Genomic DNA, 16,480 nt, shown 5'->3' on the forward strand with positions numbered 1-16,480 from the left:
AAAAGATTTCCTCGCCCGCCACTATATAACCGGCCCGCTGCCGCGGCACGCACAATCGCGCCCGATTATCGCACGGGTTTTCCCGACGTCGTCGTAAAATCGCGTCACGGTGCGGCCACCGTTACCTATATCGATACATCGCATCGCGGCCGCGGCGGCACGGCACGGGACGGCGCGACGACGACGGCGGCGCGATTGTTGCGCGCGCGAGGGACGGCAACCGTCCACGAAAATCGAAAGCCGCCGCCGACATCGCCGTCGGGAACTCGGCGACACCGCGTCAGTTCGCTCGCGTCGGTCACTCCGGTATCGTCGCCTGCGTTCCGCGTCCACGTCACTGCGTACGCGAGTTTTTTGCGAGTCTCTCGCGAGTTTTTCGCGAACATTTAGCGGCGACCGCGCGTACGGGTTTACGTTCTTGTCGCGAAATATTTTTTCCGTTCGGATTTTCTCACGCGTCGTTCGGTCGTACGTTTTCACGTCGGTGACGGTGATAATCATATTACAACACAATAATATATGCAGTGGTGAGCCTTACCTGCACTCGTCCCGCAGGATAATAACACAGACGAGTGTCGGATATATTATTTTATTTTGGGCGTTGTGTGCAAAATCGTGTATTATCGCGCGAGGAGTGCAGTGCTGCGGGGACACACATCCCGCCCCCCCCCCAACACGCGACGGGGGTTTGTGCGGCTTTCAGAGAGAAAACCAAATTTTTCCTAGTGTTTTCTTTTGCGTCCAAGGCGTGCGTACCGCCAAAATGATGATGCTGTCCTGCGTGCTGATGGTGTTGGTGTACACGGCGGATAAAACAGGTAAGCGATGACGTTCTGGTTCTGCAGTGGTCCTCCGCGGGTTGTATAGATGGTACCTATTATTATTATTATTATTATTGTTATATAACCACAGCATACCGTTACTGCTCGTTTTGGGTATGAATAGGTTAGGTTACCTAATATACATACAATCTATAACTCTATTGTAAATTTATACCTAATAATTTTCGGATTCATATGGGAGATTTCCCGCTTTTTGTCGTCATCATAAATTTATACAACGATGGGGATCCTTTTCTTTTTTCAAAAAAAAAAAAAACCCAGTTACGCCAGATCTCGAAGCGCTAGTCGCCTGTCAGGCGCCAACCCGTCGCATTCACGAGTACACCGATCATAGGCGGTACTTGGCTCTTATTGTCGGGGGGGGGGGGGGGGGGTTAAAAATGAATCACAATTTACTGACCCATTTAAAAATCTTCTCACATTAAACTTATCTATCTATTAGTCCACCTAAATTTTTATTTGTGGGGGGGCAACTGCCCCTCCAACCCCCTCCCCTCCCCAAATACCGCCTATGATACCGATAATATACAATATAATATTATCATCGTTTCCGTAAGTATGCTGCGTACATGCATAGATTACATAAATTTACATAGGTAATAATAATTACGGAAGCTTGTATAATAAACAACATTTTATGTCAACCAACAATCCACATTATATACATATTATTCGGAAAACAGTAAATCACTATATTTTATGTCGAATGTTTATCATCATTTTTATTAAACTTCAAATATGTATTCATCGTTTTTTAAAGATATTATTATTAAGTTCTTGTGGTATTTAATCCGATAGATTCGATTGCAATGTTATTTCAAATTACAATATAATATGTACAAGTGTGTTTTTGTCTTACTGGACCATAACTGCAACACTTTCCTGGAACAGTTAGATGTCTTATGGACTACTATTTTATACATAATTATCACTTATTCTAAGATGATTTTTTTTAAATTTAAAACGAAATTTACGTATTAATAAAAAAAATTAAATAATTATCTGTATGGATTAAAATGTATGTTAATTGTTATAGGTTAGTTGGTTTTTAATCAAAATATTTCCATAATAGTCTAGTGTTAGTGCAGCTATTACTGCGTATCTAAGTAGATTAATATTTTTATATTCATAAAATGTAAAAATGAATTTCAATGAAAATGAATACTTTTAATGTAATTAATTTTTTACTGTTAGGAACTGAACTCGGAAACCGTGTTTTTATAAATTTAAACTCGAATAATTCAATTTGAACTATGCATAGGTAATTTAAAAATTATATTCTTAAATTCGTAGCTTCGAGTATACTTTTCAGATAAATATGTCTATTGTTATGTTATTGTTTGCTTTGGAAGAATATATTGTAAGCTATAAAAGTATCTTATAGAAAAAGACAAAATATAGTGATTTTATTAAATTAAAATTTTTTTTTTGGGTTATACCATTATTTTGTTCAATTTTTTTCAAAAAAAATTTGCTATATAAGTAGTTTAAATTATAGTTTAAATATTTTATTCTTGGAGTAGAAATTATGAAATATAACACAATAATATTTACAGTTTCTACAATTTTGATTTATTATCCTAAACTTCGATTATTCCAATTATATCTACTCGATTTTTTTTCTATTTAAATTTAAATTTTGTATATTTACATATCATGTGCAAATATATCTAACGTTTCACAATTATAAAATGTATTTATTTAGATAATAAATATTTATTTTAGGATTTAAATGATTATTATTTATTTTACTTAAATGTTTTGTAAACTGTGAGTAGTTTTATACAATATGATGATAATGATTTGTATTGTATTGTAAAAGATTAAGTAAAGATTCTATAACAATATATCTAATTAGGAAAAAGTCTAAAAGTCCAATGAGTGTAACTTATTTGTTGACATGTTGATCAACATGGGCTTTTAGTGAATCCAATGTACAGACAAGGTGGGCTAATCTCTGGAAGTTTGGGATTTCAAAACTTTCGTCTACCGCAGCTGTAGGATAAAAGCTTACTAACATACCTATAAAATTAGATGGAGGGATACACTTGTCGACCACACTGTTTTAAGTGCGTCGTTTTTTCAATTTGAATTGTCTGAGTATAGAGCCCAAATGTTCCCTTAAACGCACGTAGGTACCTACTACCGGTAAGAAGCCACGTTAATTATTTCCATTTGTAAGTTGTAACTATTAAAACTTCTCTTTGCTAATACACCATACCAAATCAAACTACCTACTTCTTTTACGTTTACCTAACTATTATTTTAAAATATACTGCTACAATTCAAATAACTTTTAAGTTTAGAATGCTAACCTAATATTTTAAGTTAGGTTTGTTTTGCGTATTAAGAATTCATAATGTGATTTAGTTCAACATTATAATATTTTATTATACATATTTACACCTCCAAGAATATATTAAAATGTAACAGTAAACACGAGATTAAACTTTAAACCACTTAACCGAGTCTCTATGATCAATGATCATATTATCATACTCGATAAAGGTAAATTTGAAATTCATATTTACACCTATACTTTGGGTAATGATTATATCATAAAAGTAATGGGTTACTATTATAAGTTATACACTTATACGATATGAATTTATTCTCAAATCCATGGCCTCATGTCCTCATTTATAGATATTAAGTTGAACATTAAATGTTGCCATTCAAAAAATTAAATTTAATAAAAACCTCAAGAAGTTTTATAAAATGCGTCAACTGTCATCTTCAAATTTAATATAACAACTTAATCATATAATGGGAATATCTATTTGAAACGTTTAAGAACTTTAGAAGGTGTACCTAATTAAAGACAAAATATGTGCCAAATAGATAGTAGCTGTAACATGCAGTTATTATATTAAACATAAACATATAGCTTTTATTTAATGATTATTATATTATGTATATAGTAATGTGGCATAGTGAATGTATTTATTATGTGTTTGTGGTTGTATTTTTTAATGCGGGAGTTAGGACATAATGATATATGGTGTTCTATAAAGTTCTGCAGTTTTTCCTAGGTACATATCCAGGTGCATATGCACATTGCAAAAGTGATAATCATAGTGACTATGTTGTCTGTGTTATTAGATGTTCGAAATGTACCTACTTTGTAAATTCATATTTTATAATGTACCAAAAATCGAGTATAATATTCCTGGTACATAAGATTCATTACCTAGGTATATTCATGGTTGAAATATACAGGTTATTGCATATCGACTAGAATTTTTATCAAAAGAAACAAAATGACTGCGTAAAGAGATATCACAAATATCAATTTTTCTTATCACAATAAATACGCCGAACAAAAAAAGCTAACAAATTCAAAATCCCGCGCTTATATACTTGTTTTTATCATCAAATATTTGATTGAGAAGGGGTATATATATATATATGAAATAACATTGTATATTAATTCAACCATGGGTATATTATAACAAGGGGACTTTTAAGCTGTAAATCAGTCATTGATTTGTCTTTAGATATTGTAACATTTATTATTTTATTTTTACTAATACAACTTTTATGGACATAGTATAGTATTTAAGTTATAAAATAAACCAGGAATATCACTCTACTGTATTTAGGAACCTATTATACTTCGTCAGACCGAGCATAAAAATAAATACCTTCTCCACTGAAACCAGGTATTAATCATAAATTATTATTTTCATTAAACTATGATCGTAGGTGCAATGTATTCTTCTTAGTGGAGACGCCAATACATAAATTATGAATTTATATTAAATAGTATATTATGGTCAATGTCATGAGATACATAGGTACCTATTTCTTTGATATTAATTTTAATAATACAAGATATTAAACAATTTAATTAAAAAAATACACACATTGCTTCGCTCGGAATATAAAATATAGAAAAGTTGGATTTTAATAATACTCAATTTTGCTGTATGGTAAGTTTCACGTGTACCTACGTGATCACAAAGTTGGATATTACATTCACTTAATGATAAAAAATATGTGTAATTTGAATTTAACGATAAATCATTGTAGGTACTATATATGAAAAACCTATTCTGAACGGAGGAAGTGTCAGTCAATCTGAATCAATCTAAGGATATAATTTATCTTATATTATATATTTATATTAATTTAAGTATTTCCTGAATATTCGGGAGTCTTAACTAATTTTTCACATAAACTTATAACTAGTCAATATTAACTAATCATAGAATGATGTAAAAAAGTTCACGGTATAAATAGCTAAAAATTAGTCTAAATATTAAAAAAAACATCTTTGTACATAGAAAATATTATTAGACATTTTACGTAATGTTGAAATGTTTCGAATATCTACGATTATTCCTTTTTGAATAAAAAAAAATAACAAAAAATACTTTATATCAAAAATTGAAGTTGAGTAAATATTTTTGTTTTTTCGAGGCTTAAAAAAACACACACATTGTAAAACCAATACTTTCCTTGCTCCGATCAGAATCTAAAAATAATACCATATGACTCGATATGATATTTCCTCGTTGATGATTAAAACTATGTTAATATAATTTATTATTTTTAAGAATTTTTTTGATTACCAATTTAAGAATTCAGTCTACATTTTTATAATATAAAAAAAAAAAAAAAAAAAAATAGAAATAATTAAGTTATTTTTATTCATTTCTTGTCAATTGATTAATTAAATTATTTAAGAAAATGGTGGGGGGCCACTAAATAAGTTCGTGTGGAGGCCCGTGAATTTAAATAGTACAATAAAATATGTAATTATATGTTAAGTCTTACAAGAAAGCACGCATAAACAAATTATAGAATTAAAAATATAAAGTATAATTATTATGTTAACAAACATTTACTATTTTAAATATTTATAATTTGTTCTTCCAGTAACCAAATTAAAATTTAAAAATCTTAAGAAAATTCTACATATATTAACAAAACCATATAATGGAACAGAATTCGCTGCTCTAAATGTGGACCTCAAACACTTTCAAAATGTTTTTTTAACAAAAATAATTGCGCCTGAATCAAAACCAAAGTACATTAGAATTTTTTGAAAATTACCAAATTATTGCAGTTTGTTGTGGAAAACATAATATATGCTAAAGTGTGTTTAAAAATTCGATAACTTAATACATACATTTTTAATTATTTATTAAAAAATAAACCTAAATTTGAAAAATTTCACGTGAAAAATTGATTTGATAAAAGGAAAATTGTCAGCGACTGAGAGTAGCATATTTTGGACCTATATATTATAAGAGGGCTGTTAGCGTTAGTTTACTATACATACAACTATACAAGATGAGTACTACTGTTATCTTATAGCTACTGTAACGCTGTATAGTATAATCTTCGGGTTTTTATATATGAAATTAGATTATTTCTGACAATGTTTAGAATGGAGATTGAAATTTTTTTTACCGGTATCATTCATATTATAGATTTTCCGTTTAGTATACATTTAGTCATTTTAAAAACTATTTTTAATTTTTTTTAAATTTTGATTTTTTTTTACAATGGGTATATTGTGGTGAAATAAGCACCCTCAACCCTCAATTCCCTCCATCATATAGTGATATTTAAAATTAAAAAATTAATCATCAGATGAAAATGAGTATGGATATCATATTGTCTTAAACATTAGGATTTTGTCGATGTACAAATTCTCTAAAGAATAATGAATTATCGATTTCGAAGGTCTTTTAAATGTTGTATCTTTTAGTTTTTCTCTGTTAAACTTTCATTGTATCTATTCGCTGAAGTCTGATAAAATTGTTTTTACCAAAAGTACATATACAATAAATATCCCATTTCTTTTCTGTTACGGTTTTAAAACGTCTTCCCCAAGAATTGTCCTTAGGGATAAGGTGATAAACAGAGTGTTAAACTTTTAAAGACAATTTTAAAGTACGATTTTAAATAATTAATAAATTTTAGAAAAAAGTCAGTGGAAAAAAAAGCAAAGTAAACTATTATATTCCCAAATTAACTTTCACTTTGTTATAGTTGGCTTGCATTGAATATTTCATTAGTATAATTTCATATTTAACATATGGCTGTTGTATATGTCCAATAATATTTTTTACTGTCTTATTATAAAAACTATTCATTAAATATCTTAGAGAAATATATTTTTATGTATATTTTATATACATTATATATTACACGACACATTATGATACTTCTCCAGCCTTCTTATGTAGCCAAATCTATACTCAAATTATGACTTTTTCCTTACTGTTGATTTTTGATTTTTTACAGCATAATGGACGTTATATATTTTTTGTATAACATTACCATAATAAGTTTTTTCGAATTTAATATTGGGTACAGTTTCGTGTATCTTCTCATCTACCTAATGGAAATCTATGGTCTACACTATAGCTATGTAGCGAAACTATTCGTAATTAGATAGTTAGACAATATTACAGTAAGCAATTAGAATTTGCAATACACTAACGAAATTCTCTACAAAATTCCCTTGAGACTTATATAGCTTTTAAAGCACCCTGGTTAATTTTAAATAAATAATAATGGAGTAAAATTTTAAAATATAGTTAGCTGACTAGTTATTATAATTATATACAGACACTAATTTGTGTATGAATACAAAATATATCATGCAAATGTTTACATGATATATTATACAGGGTTATTCTCCATGCATGCTCAAACCCATTTTTCCTTTAATAATGAATTTATTTAAATTCTGATTATTGGAATTTTTAAATAATTTACTCTAAGACCATATTTAAATTTTTTTTAAATAGTCTTTAAGTAGATATATTTAAAAATTTCTAAAATGTGATTTTAATAACTGCATTATTGAAGAAAAAAGGGGTGACATGTTTGACTGAAGCGCCCTGTATAAGTAATAAATATATTTATTTTTTTTTTGTAAATCATTTTTTTGAAAAACAAAACTTAGATACAATATTATTTATTTAAAACATTTAAAATTAACTAGTCTTATTATTTTGATAATATACATATATTATTTTGATATTCAAAATTATTTAACATTTATTTTTTTGATTAAATAAATACGTATAGATCCATACTCCTATCAATTTGAATATATACAGGTTTTACAAACTAACAGTGTAAATAATTAACGAGTTTAAAATGTTGAATACATCAACATGTTTATGTAAATAATAATTGTTATTTCTAATTCCCTTCGAATATTAAAATGTATAAGTTATGATATACAAAGTTAATTATTATATATATTATCTTAATTTATTTTATTTACGACTTAATTTAATCTACTTATGAGAATTTCGTAAGTTAATAAATGTAAATAAGTGTAATAATTTAAAGGGTTTTATCAGAGATCTTATTTTTGTATGCTTTGCGATTCAAACTATGCCACTATGTTCGGTCCTTATGTGTTTCTGATTCAAATTTTAAAATAAACTAATCGCACCTTACATTTGGAATGCAAATAATGTGAACTTTTTTCCAAAATATATGTATAGCTGCAGGTACTGAAGTATGTAATTAGAGTATTGAGAAATACAGTAGTGTCTTATAAATAAAAAGTTTGTAATTATTTACTTTAAAAAACCGTTTTATATTAGAGAAATATGAAATTTGAGATATTTTAAAAGTCAAATTAATATATTGGATGGATCATAAAGATGGATGGTTTATCATAATAAATTTGAAAATAACAAATCCAAGAGACTTATTTCTGTTATTGTATTCAAAAGATTATTTTTCAGAAAGGCTTGGTTTACAATACTTTTTGTTAATAAAGCTATGACATGATAAATCCTTTTTTTACAACATATATAATATTTAATATTTGAGTTGGATCATGATATCTTGAATTATTGTGACAAATATAATAAAACTAAATCTATAAATAAATTATTATAATATAATATAGTAAAACTAATAATTTATTTTCTTGTTATTACAACTACAAATGTTATGTTTTTCTGTAGTAGGTACATCATAATATTAATATTAATATTATTCTATCAATTGAATCATCTATCATTTTAATTTACGTTTCTATATATTATTATATTTTTTAAATTTGATTTTTGTACTTTTCTAGTAAAACTTTTATTGATACAATAATTCTGATGAGACAGTTTTCCGGAAAATGCTAACTGATTTTTGTTGATAACACCTTATAGTATGAGTCACAGCCTACTTTCACCTACTTACTTACTTGGTTTTAGAAAAATACTAAACATCGAAGTATGTTGATGTTTTATTGTTGGACAGGAAAAACCATTACGTTCTTCTACGAAAGGGGTCGTGTTATAAAAAAAAACCTCCAAAATAAAGTGCCTGCGACCAGTGCGCGACACAAATCACACGCGAAAAACGTTGGCAGTGACTTTACAGTCGGTTTCATAAATAATTTTTTTTTTGTCTTTTTGTTTTTTCCCTGCCATCGCCCACCAGCAGGCGTGTTCGATATCCGTCCCGCGCACTTCCGCTGTCCGACGACTGGTCTTCGAACCTAGGCCATAAATCTTACACTACTGCACCCATAACGGTCAAAAATGAACGGACGGGAAAACCTTTTCCCGTAATGGAAAAAAGTGCAAAAATAATACAATACGGACTGGGAAAAAAAACTTTTCGTTTCGATTTAGGACTTTCATTCGACCGGGGGGATTTCGGACGAATGATCGGCAGTGACTCTAGTGGCAACGGCAACGGTTGCTGTGGCGGTCGACTAGTAGCCGATACCACTAATAAATAACTCAAACAATCTCTCCCCTGGTCATGTATGTTATGTCCAAGGTAAAAATGAGCCAGCAAATTTTTGTTCCGACAGGGTGTTTTCCAATTTAACTTGTGGTGTGAGCACAGTTGTAGTTGTGTTATGTTTGTGATTTATTTATGGCGTACGAAACTTCATCGTTCTGCTGTGTTGTATGAATATTTCACGAGTATTTTATTAACTGCATAACGATAGGGTCTAAGCGCGTTGTTGATTAGGTAGATAATTATTGTTAAGATGTAATTATAGGAAGTACCACATGGCATATTATAAACATGTGGTATTGCCTATTTCTAATTTTGTCGAATCTATCTTCCATCAGTGTATAGATACTACGGCCGTAAGGGTTCATATTTTGTTGCATTTGTTTATCAACGATATATAATATTACACAAGACATGGAAACACACTAACATTACACGTAGGTACCTAAAGGTAAAAATTGTAATTATAAAATTGTGTGAATACAATTCATCATAAACTAAATTTACTATCTATTCAATATTTGTATTGGTAACTATTGTACCTAATAATTATTGTATTTAGATATTTTCAAGTATCATTTAAAATATATGTAGAAACATTGAAAATGTGCGTAGTATATCATGTGTTGTAGGTACTGTTATTACACTCGATAATGTTTTACACTATTTTTTTATAAATGAGTTAGGTATTATACTTCAAATATTTTATTGTAATATTAAACTAATTGATACAGAAAGAAAAATATCAAAGTAATTATACAATAGGTAATTAATTAATTTTATTAGCCATTTTTTACTTTGAATATAAACGTTTATTAAAGTAAATTAAAGAAAATTCGATTAAAAAAAAAAATACAATCTACCTATATATTTAATATGTATGTTTATGTTATAGTAAGTATAAATTAGCCTAAATTCCTGCCCACACTACTAATTATGGTAGAAATAATCTTTTGGACCGTATAATGCGCTTGGCTAAAGAGAGCACCACTCATCAATGACTGATGAAATTAGGTATTACTAAGCTAATATTATTATCTTTTATTATATTTTCCTAATCTGTCTAACGTGATGTACGTATATTACATTGTTGTAAAAGGCTTCGCCCGTTCAATAAATAAAAAAAAAATATATAATTTATTTAATTACTTTTTTTTTTATTTCAGTAGACTAGGTACACACCATTAGCTAAGTATAATTTTAACTAATAAGAACTAATCATAATTTAAATATGTAGAAATAAAGTAATATAATTGTTATAAGAATAAACGTTATCCATCTATATACAATATGAATTTATAGTAAGTTTATTACTTATATTTATAGTTGATTTAAAGTTACTTATATTTGTATGGACCACGATTGGTTTTATACGGTATTTCAACCTTGATCATGGTGGATAAGATAGATTAAGAATATCCTTGTTATTAATGTCAGGTTTAACGTCAACGAGAAAAAACAGAGGAAGCGGATATCCGTTTGTATAAAATTCACTGGGCTTGACTAGAGCCTCAGAAGTATCAGATGTGAGTATTGTATGGTACAAGTTTCTGATAACTAACTTACAAGGCCGTATCAACGATTGAAGGAATGAGTATAATAGTTGACGTTTGTAGACATCAAAACGTGATCGAAAATGAATAGCATTATAATTTGAGCGTCTTCGAGGGTGGATAATCGGAAATGAAAGCGATGACTTACCTGAGATACCGTTACTTCTGTTACTTCCTGTGAGTTTTAATGGCGTGTTATTCAATGCAGAGAAGTTATTAATGTTTTTAATATAGATTGGCAGAACTTGAATAAGATCGTTGGATACAATACACGATGTATATTGAGTCAACCACAGTGTCCTAATCGTCGCTTACAATAATGTGGTGAATCGGGTGGGCGAGTAGAAAAATTTGGTTTTTACCCTTTTGGATTTTCCCTTGTGAATTGATGAATTAAGCGATGATAGTAGTATTTTGGTTTGATGATTTGGTGATTTGGTGAAGCCATATTAGCTCATGTCGAAAATATGATTAGACGATTCACGATATTATGAATTCATAAAACAAATTTAGTAAATAACGTAAATTACAAATAGTGATAACAAAAGTAACATAATACCTATCGAAAATATGGGTGACCGTAAAGTGGATCAACTATTAACATAAATATATCGTCTTAAATTAATATTTAAATATGTTATATTAGAAGTATTTTAATCAATATTCATTGAAATCATAATTATTTTTTACGTACTAAATTTGTACACAATATGCTGTCATCCAATAAATACAACTTTACGTGTTTAAAATAATAATTATTTTTTGTATGAATACTTTCTTTTGTCATTAAATATGTAGAAAGGTTTTCACAATTTTATTATTTTAGAGTTTAAAAGTAGCTTATTTATCCAAATAGTTTATTTATTCATAGGTGGATTATTCAAATTAAGATTTTAGACGGTAATTTCATAAATTAATAACAACACAACAGAATTTATTCAATGAATATCAAAAATAAAAATACAATATTACAGATTACATTGTGGATTTAAAAATTTAAAGTTTACGTTCAAAATAAAACATTTTCTTTCTTATGTAAAAATATTTCCTTTCTCGTTTGTCATTGTAGGTGCAATTGTGAATTTCTTTTCCACATAAATGAATTGGAAAGTTTTTTTTGTATTGTGTGATTTTTTTTTGCATATGTTTACAAACATCTTAAAGCCTATGTTTACTCAGTCTTGTACACTAAAACCAAAATGAGCTTTTTATTTATTTATCGAAAAGCTATTGAATAAAAAAAAGTTTATTACATCGTGGAAATTTTTCATATCGATGTATTTTGAAGATCATTGTGGCTTATGTCCAAGATAGAACATAATTTATGGTTATTTATATCTATTTTATTATATTATTTATGAATTATTAATATTTATTCAAATTTGGTAATATTATGCTTAAATAGATTAATTTTGAATTTTATAATACATTTATCGAAAAAGTATAAACAATTAAACATACCTAGTTGAAATGCATGGTCTATACCAGGAGACCTCACCCGCGAACCTCGGGCCGCGTTTGACCCTCATCGTAATTTTATGTGAACTGCAAATAAAATTTAAAATTTGTATACGAACTAAGATAGTATGGACTGGAATCTGTGTGTTAAAACATTGTTTGTTTGAAGATACTCTGTTAAATTAATAAACCTAACAGTTATGAACTTAAATAAACTAAATTTGATATGATTATGCATATTCGTTTAAAATAAAATAAGGTATATTCAAATTGTGGCCCGTGAAAAATGTTCTATTTATTTTTTGGTCCTTAACATCAAAAAGGTTGGAGATGCTTGGTCTATACGACTATACTTAAATATTAAATTATATAATAAAGGCGTTTTTACTTAAAAATACGTGCATTATAGAATGTACGATATAGATCATTATGTATTATAATATGATTCTATATAATCTAGAATTGTATTGTTAAAAACAATTTAATATTATGTATGATTTTCATCATAAATTGATCTTTAATTAGTTCTCAAAATTAACACAAAGTCTTCTAAAAATGTCTAAGTTTAATTAGCTAAAATTCTTAGAAAGATAAAAAAAAATGTTTTATTTATTTTAAACATACTAAAATAGGTAAATTATCTTAACCGTATGTTAATATAAATACTAAATAATATATACTAAAGGTAACTTTTAAGTTGTACACTTTCACGTAATTTTGATTTGAGTTTTTTTAGCTATTCTGCAGATTAAAGTTCATAATATATTATTATTTTTGGGTCAATGGATTGTTTAGTTATTTTTTTATTAGCAAGGAGTACCTACATTAAATTGTATATGAGTATTAAAAAAGAACTAAAATGTTCTTGTAAATTATTTATATTGGTACTAGGGTCTATGTTCTAGGACTATAGTTTAGCTATAGTACTAGTTTCTATAATAAGTTAACCTAATATTAATTTGTTTCGATGCATTTTGGTTTTTTAAAACGGAAATTAAATACTTATTAGGATTAAGGCATTGATTAGTGTTTAAAAGTGTAAAACAAATTTTAAATTATATTGGGTCGTAATATAATGTACCTTACCTTAATTCAATGGCGTGAGGAATAAACATAATATTGATAAGTTTATTGATTGATAAGAATCAAACGTTTTAAACATTTGAGTATAGCGGTACCTTCCGTTTGCATTGTAATGACGTTTTGAACTGGCCTTAGGGATTTCTAGTATCTGATTTTTTTTTTGTAGGGAGGGGGGGTATTCGTATGATTTTACTTATTGTTTAGCTTTTCAGTTTTTTAGCCCTAAAACTGGCGTTCTGGTAGTAAGTTATTTTGTTATGACGTATGCATGCGCGTGCTTTCAATTTAATGATGTGAAATAATGTCAATTTGTTTTGTCCAATCATTTTGGATATTTGCCTATTTTGAAATGCGCATTTCGGTATTATAATATCTTACATAATAAAATATCTTAAATCTTCGTGTGACGTTTTATTTATGCGGCCATCGGAATAAAACATCAATTGATTTCATAGGACCTGATAAAAAGAAGAGAAATATTTATACACATATAAATATTATCCTATTTTTCTTTCCCAGTATTTTTTTCTCTTACAATACTTTAATGTTATCATATTGTTGTACATATTTTATTTTCTGATTGTGTGACTAAAAAATGCATTTTTAATTGTGTAAGTACTATTTGTATTTATATATTTAACCAAAATTCATGTTAAATTATAAGGATGTTGTGAATGTCTTGTTAAACAAATATAAATACATCATGCTAAAACCTACAAAACCTTTCTCCAATAAAAATATGTGAAGTTAATCGAGTCAAAGTGTATAAAATTAGTGAAAATTGTATTTGTTTTACAGTAATGGTAAGTGTTTCCGGTAATTGTTTTGAAAAATAATATCAACTTACATAACGTCACTTATCGAAAAAACCGAATTAAGATAATACTAGTATAATAGTATAAGTATATTACATATAGAATCCTTACCAAAGATGCTGATCCATCAACCTTGTTTATTCAGAATAGGTTTTTTTTTGTAAACTACAGTTATTTATTATTGAGTTAAAACTTCTCATAATATAAATTACAGTGACCTGTTGTCACATACTCACTGACAAGGTTTACTCCGAACATTCTATAATAATATAGTTGAGAGAATTTTAGATTTTGAACGTTGCGATGAATGTATTGATTTTACAATTATGTGTTTTTTATAGAAGAAAAACTGTTTCAATATTAAGAGTGGTTATAAGTAGTATCAAATAATATCAAGCTTGAAATTTTGGCTTTGAAATTTTCAGTACTTTTAAAAATAATCGGAAATACAAAAATAAAATTACGGAAAAATGTGAATATATAGTTACACTATCGACCTGGATCATTTTCCAGACCTAATATTTTCAAAACATTTGATTCTTTTTAAGTTGTTTATGGAAATGTAAAACTATTGACCTTCTTTTATTTTTTGTTAAATTTAAGTTGATTCTTATGTTTTTTTCAAAAACTCAAATAGATTGAAAATGTAAAAAAAGTTTATCGTAGCTGTTTACACTGCAATTAAAAATATCGAATATACATTATCACATGTTTTTTTATATAGGTAAGTGTTTAAAGTTTAAATGTTGATGAAATTTTTTAAATATTTTTAATTGAATAACTAAGGCTTGTATATTTTTCATGGTTCATCATAAATTGCTTTTACTGGAATTGAAAAATTTTTTTAGCGAAAGCTACATTATTTTTTTACAAACTAGTTAATAATATAATTCAAATTTTGACAAATTTGGGTATTGAAGCGTAGAGTAACGATTTTTACTCAAATTTTTTTCTTATTTTTTCATATTCAAAGAAATATTAATTTTAGAAACTTGAAACTTTGTAATACATAACTAGACATTACATTATTAGTATTATTTTCTATCCATAATGCAACTGTCAAAATATTTGGGCTAAAATTAAGCCATTTATACCACAAACCTATTTATACACTATTCTATAGTACGCCAATATATTGACTTGTTATACATTTAAAGTTATACCAACTATCTTAAAAGTGACTTTTTGGTTAAAAATGAGTTCAACTCACTAAATTAAAAAAATACCAATAATAATATATACATGTAATATAAGATAATATATCCTAACTGATAGTCTGATATACCGACCATGCGTAACTTTCGGTCAGAATAGGTTTTTCGTATAAACAATGCTTTGACGTAATATCCATGAGTAATTATGAGTAATTATTGACTACTCAAGTCCAATTGAAACCTATTACATTTATGTATTACGTATACAATTTGTCATATATATAGTACTAGCTGACCCTGTGCACTTCTTTGCTCTTAAAAAATTACAACCATTTAAAAAATTGTGATTGTTCAAATCCTTTTGGATGTTACTCGCAGCAGTAAGTGCAATTCAGCCACCCTGGTAGGCAATCCGACAACGTCGGATCGCGAACATTGTGCGAAAGCATATTAAGTAGATATGTATATCTAATATATAAAAATGTCGTGTCACAGTGTTTGTTATTGAACTCCTCCGAAACAGCTTGACCGAAACTAAATAATGTTCTAATTATTAATAGGTGTATAAATCTCTAATGAAATGGATAAACTATGAGAAGATCGGAATAAACATTTACCAGACTTAATGGAATACTTTCGGTTACCAATTGTTTCTCATGAATTTTTTGAGTGTACTATTGATAATTGATAAAGAACCACTTTTGAAGTTAAATAACAATTAAAACTATATAATTTTTTTATATTTTCTTTTCTTATTTTTTCAAAATATATTATGTTGATAGGTAGACAATATTTAGATGAAGCTTATGCTGTTCATACAGTCCTTGGTACTGCGTTAGAAGCAC

General features: G+C 28.0%; 1 protein-coding gene across 2 annotated transcripts in view; it reads left to right on the plus strand.

Annotated features, from left to right (window-relative positions):
* Positions 1-252: 252 nt before the first annotated feature.
* LOC100158661 (zwei Ig domain protein zig-8-like) overlaps positions 253-16,480 on the plus strand; it is a 436,148-nt gene continuing 419,920 nt past the window's right edge. Inside the window, exon 1 of one of the 2 annotated variants that reach the window (XM_029486489.1) lies at positions 253-818. In XM_029486489.1, the coding sequence (XP_029342349.1) occupies positions 764-818 (55 nt within the window). In that variant the 5' untranslated portion in view covers positions 253-763. The remainder of the gene's footprint in view (positions 819-16,480) is intronic. The other variant, XM_029486490.1, reaches the window with a different exon arrangement.

This window comes from Acyrthosiphon pisum, chromosome A1 (genome assembly GCF_005508785.2).
Source record: "Acyrthosiphon pisum isolate AL4f chromosome A1, pea_aphid_22Mar2018_4r6ur, whole genome shotgun sequence".
In the NCBI taxonomy this organism is placed as follows: Eukaryota; Metazoa; Arthropoda; class Insecta; order Hemiptera; family Aphididae; genus Acyrthosiphon; species Acyrthosiphon pisum.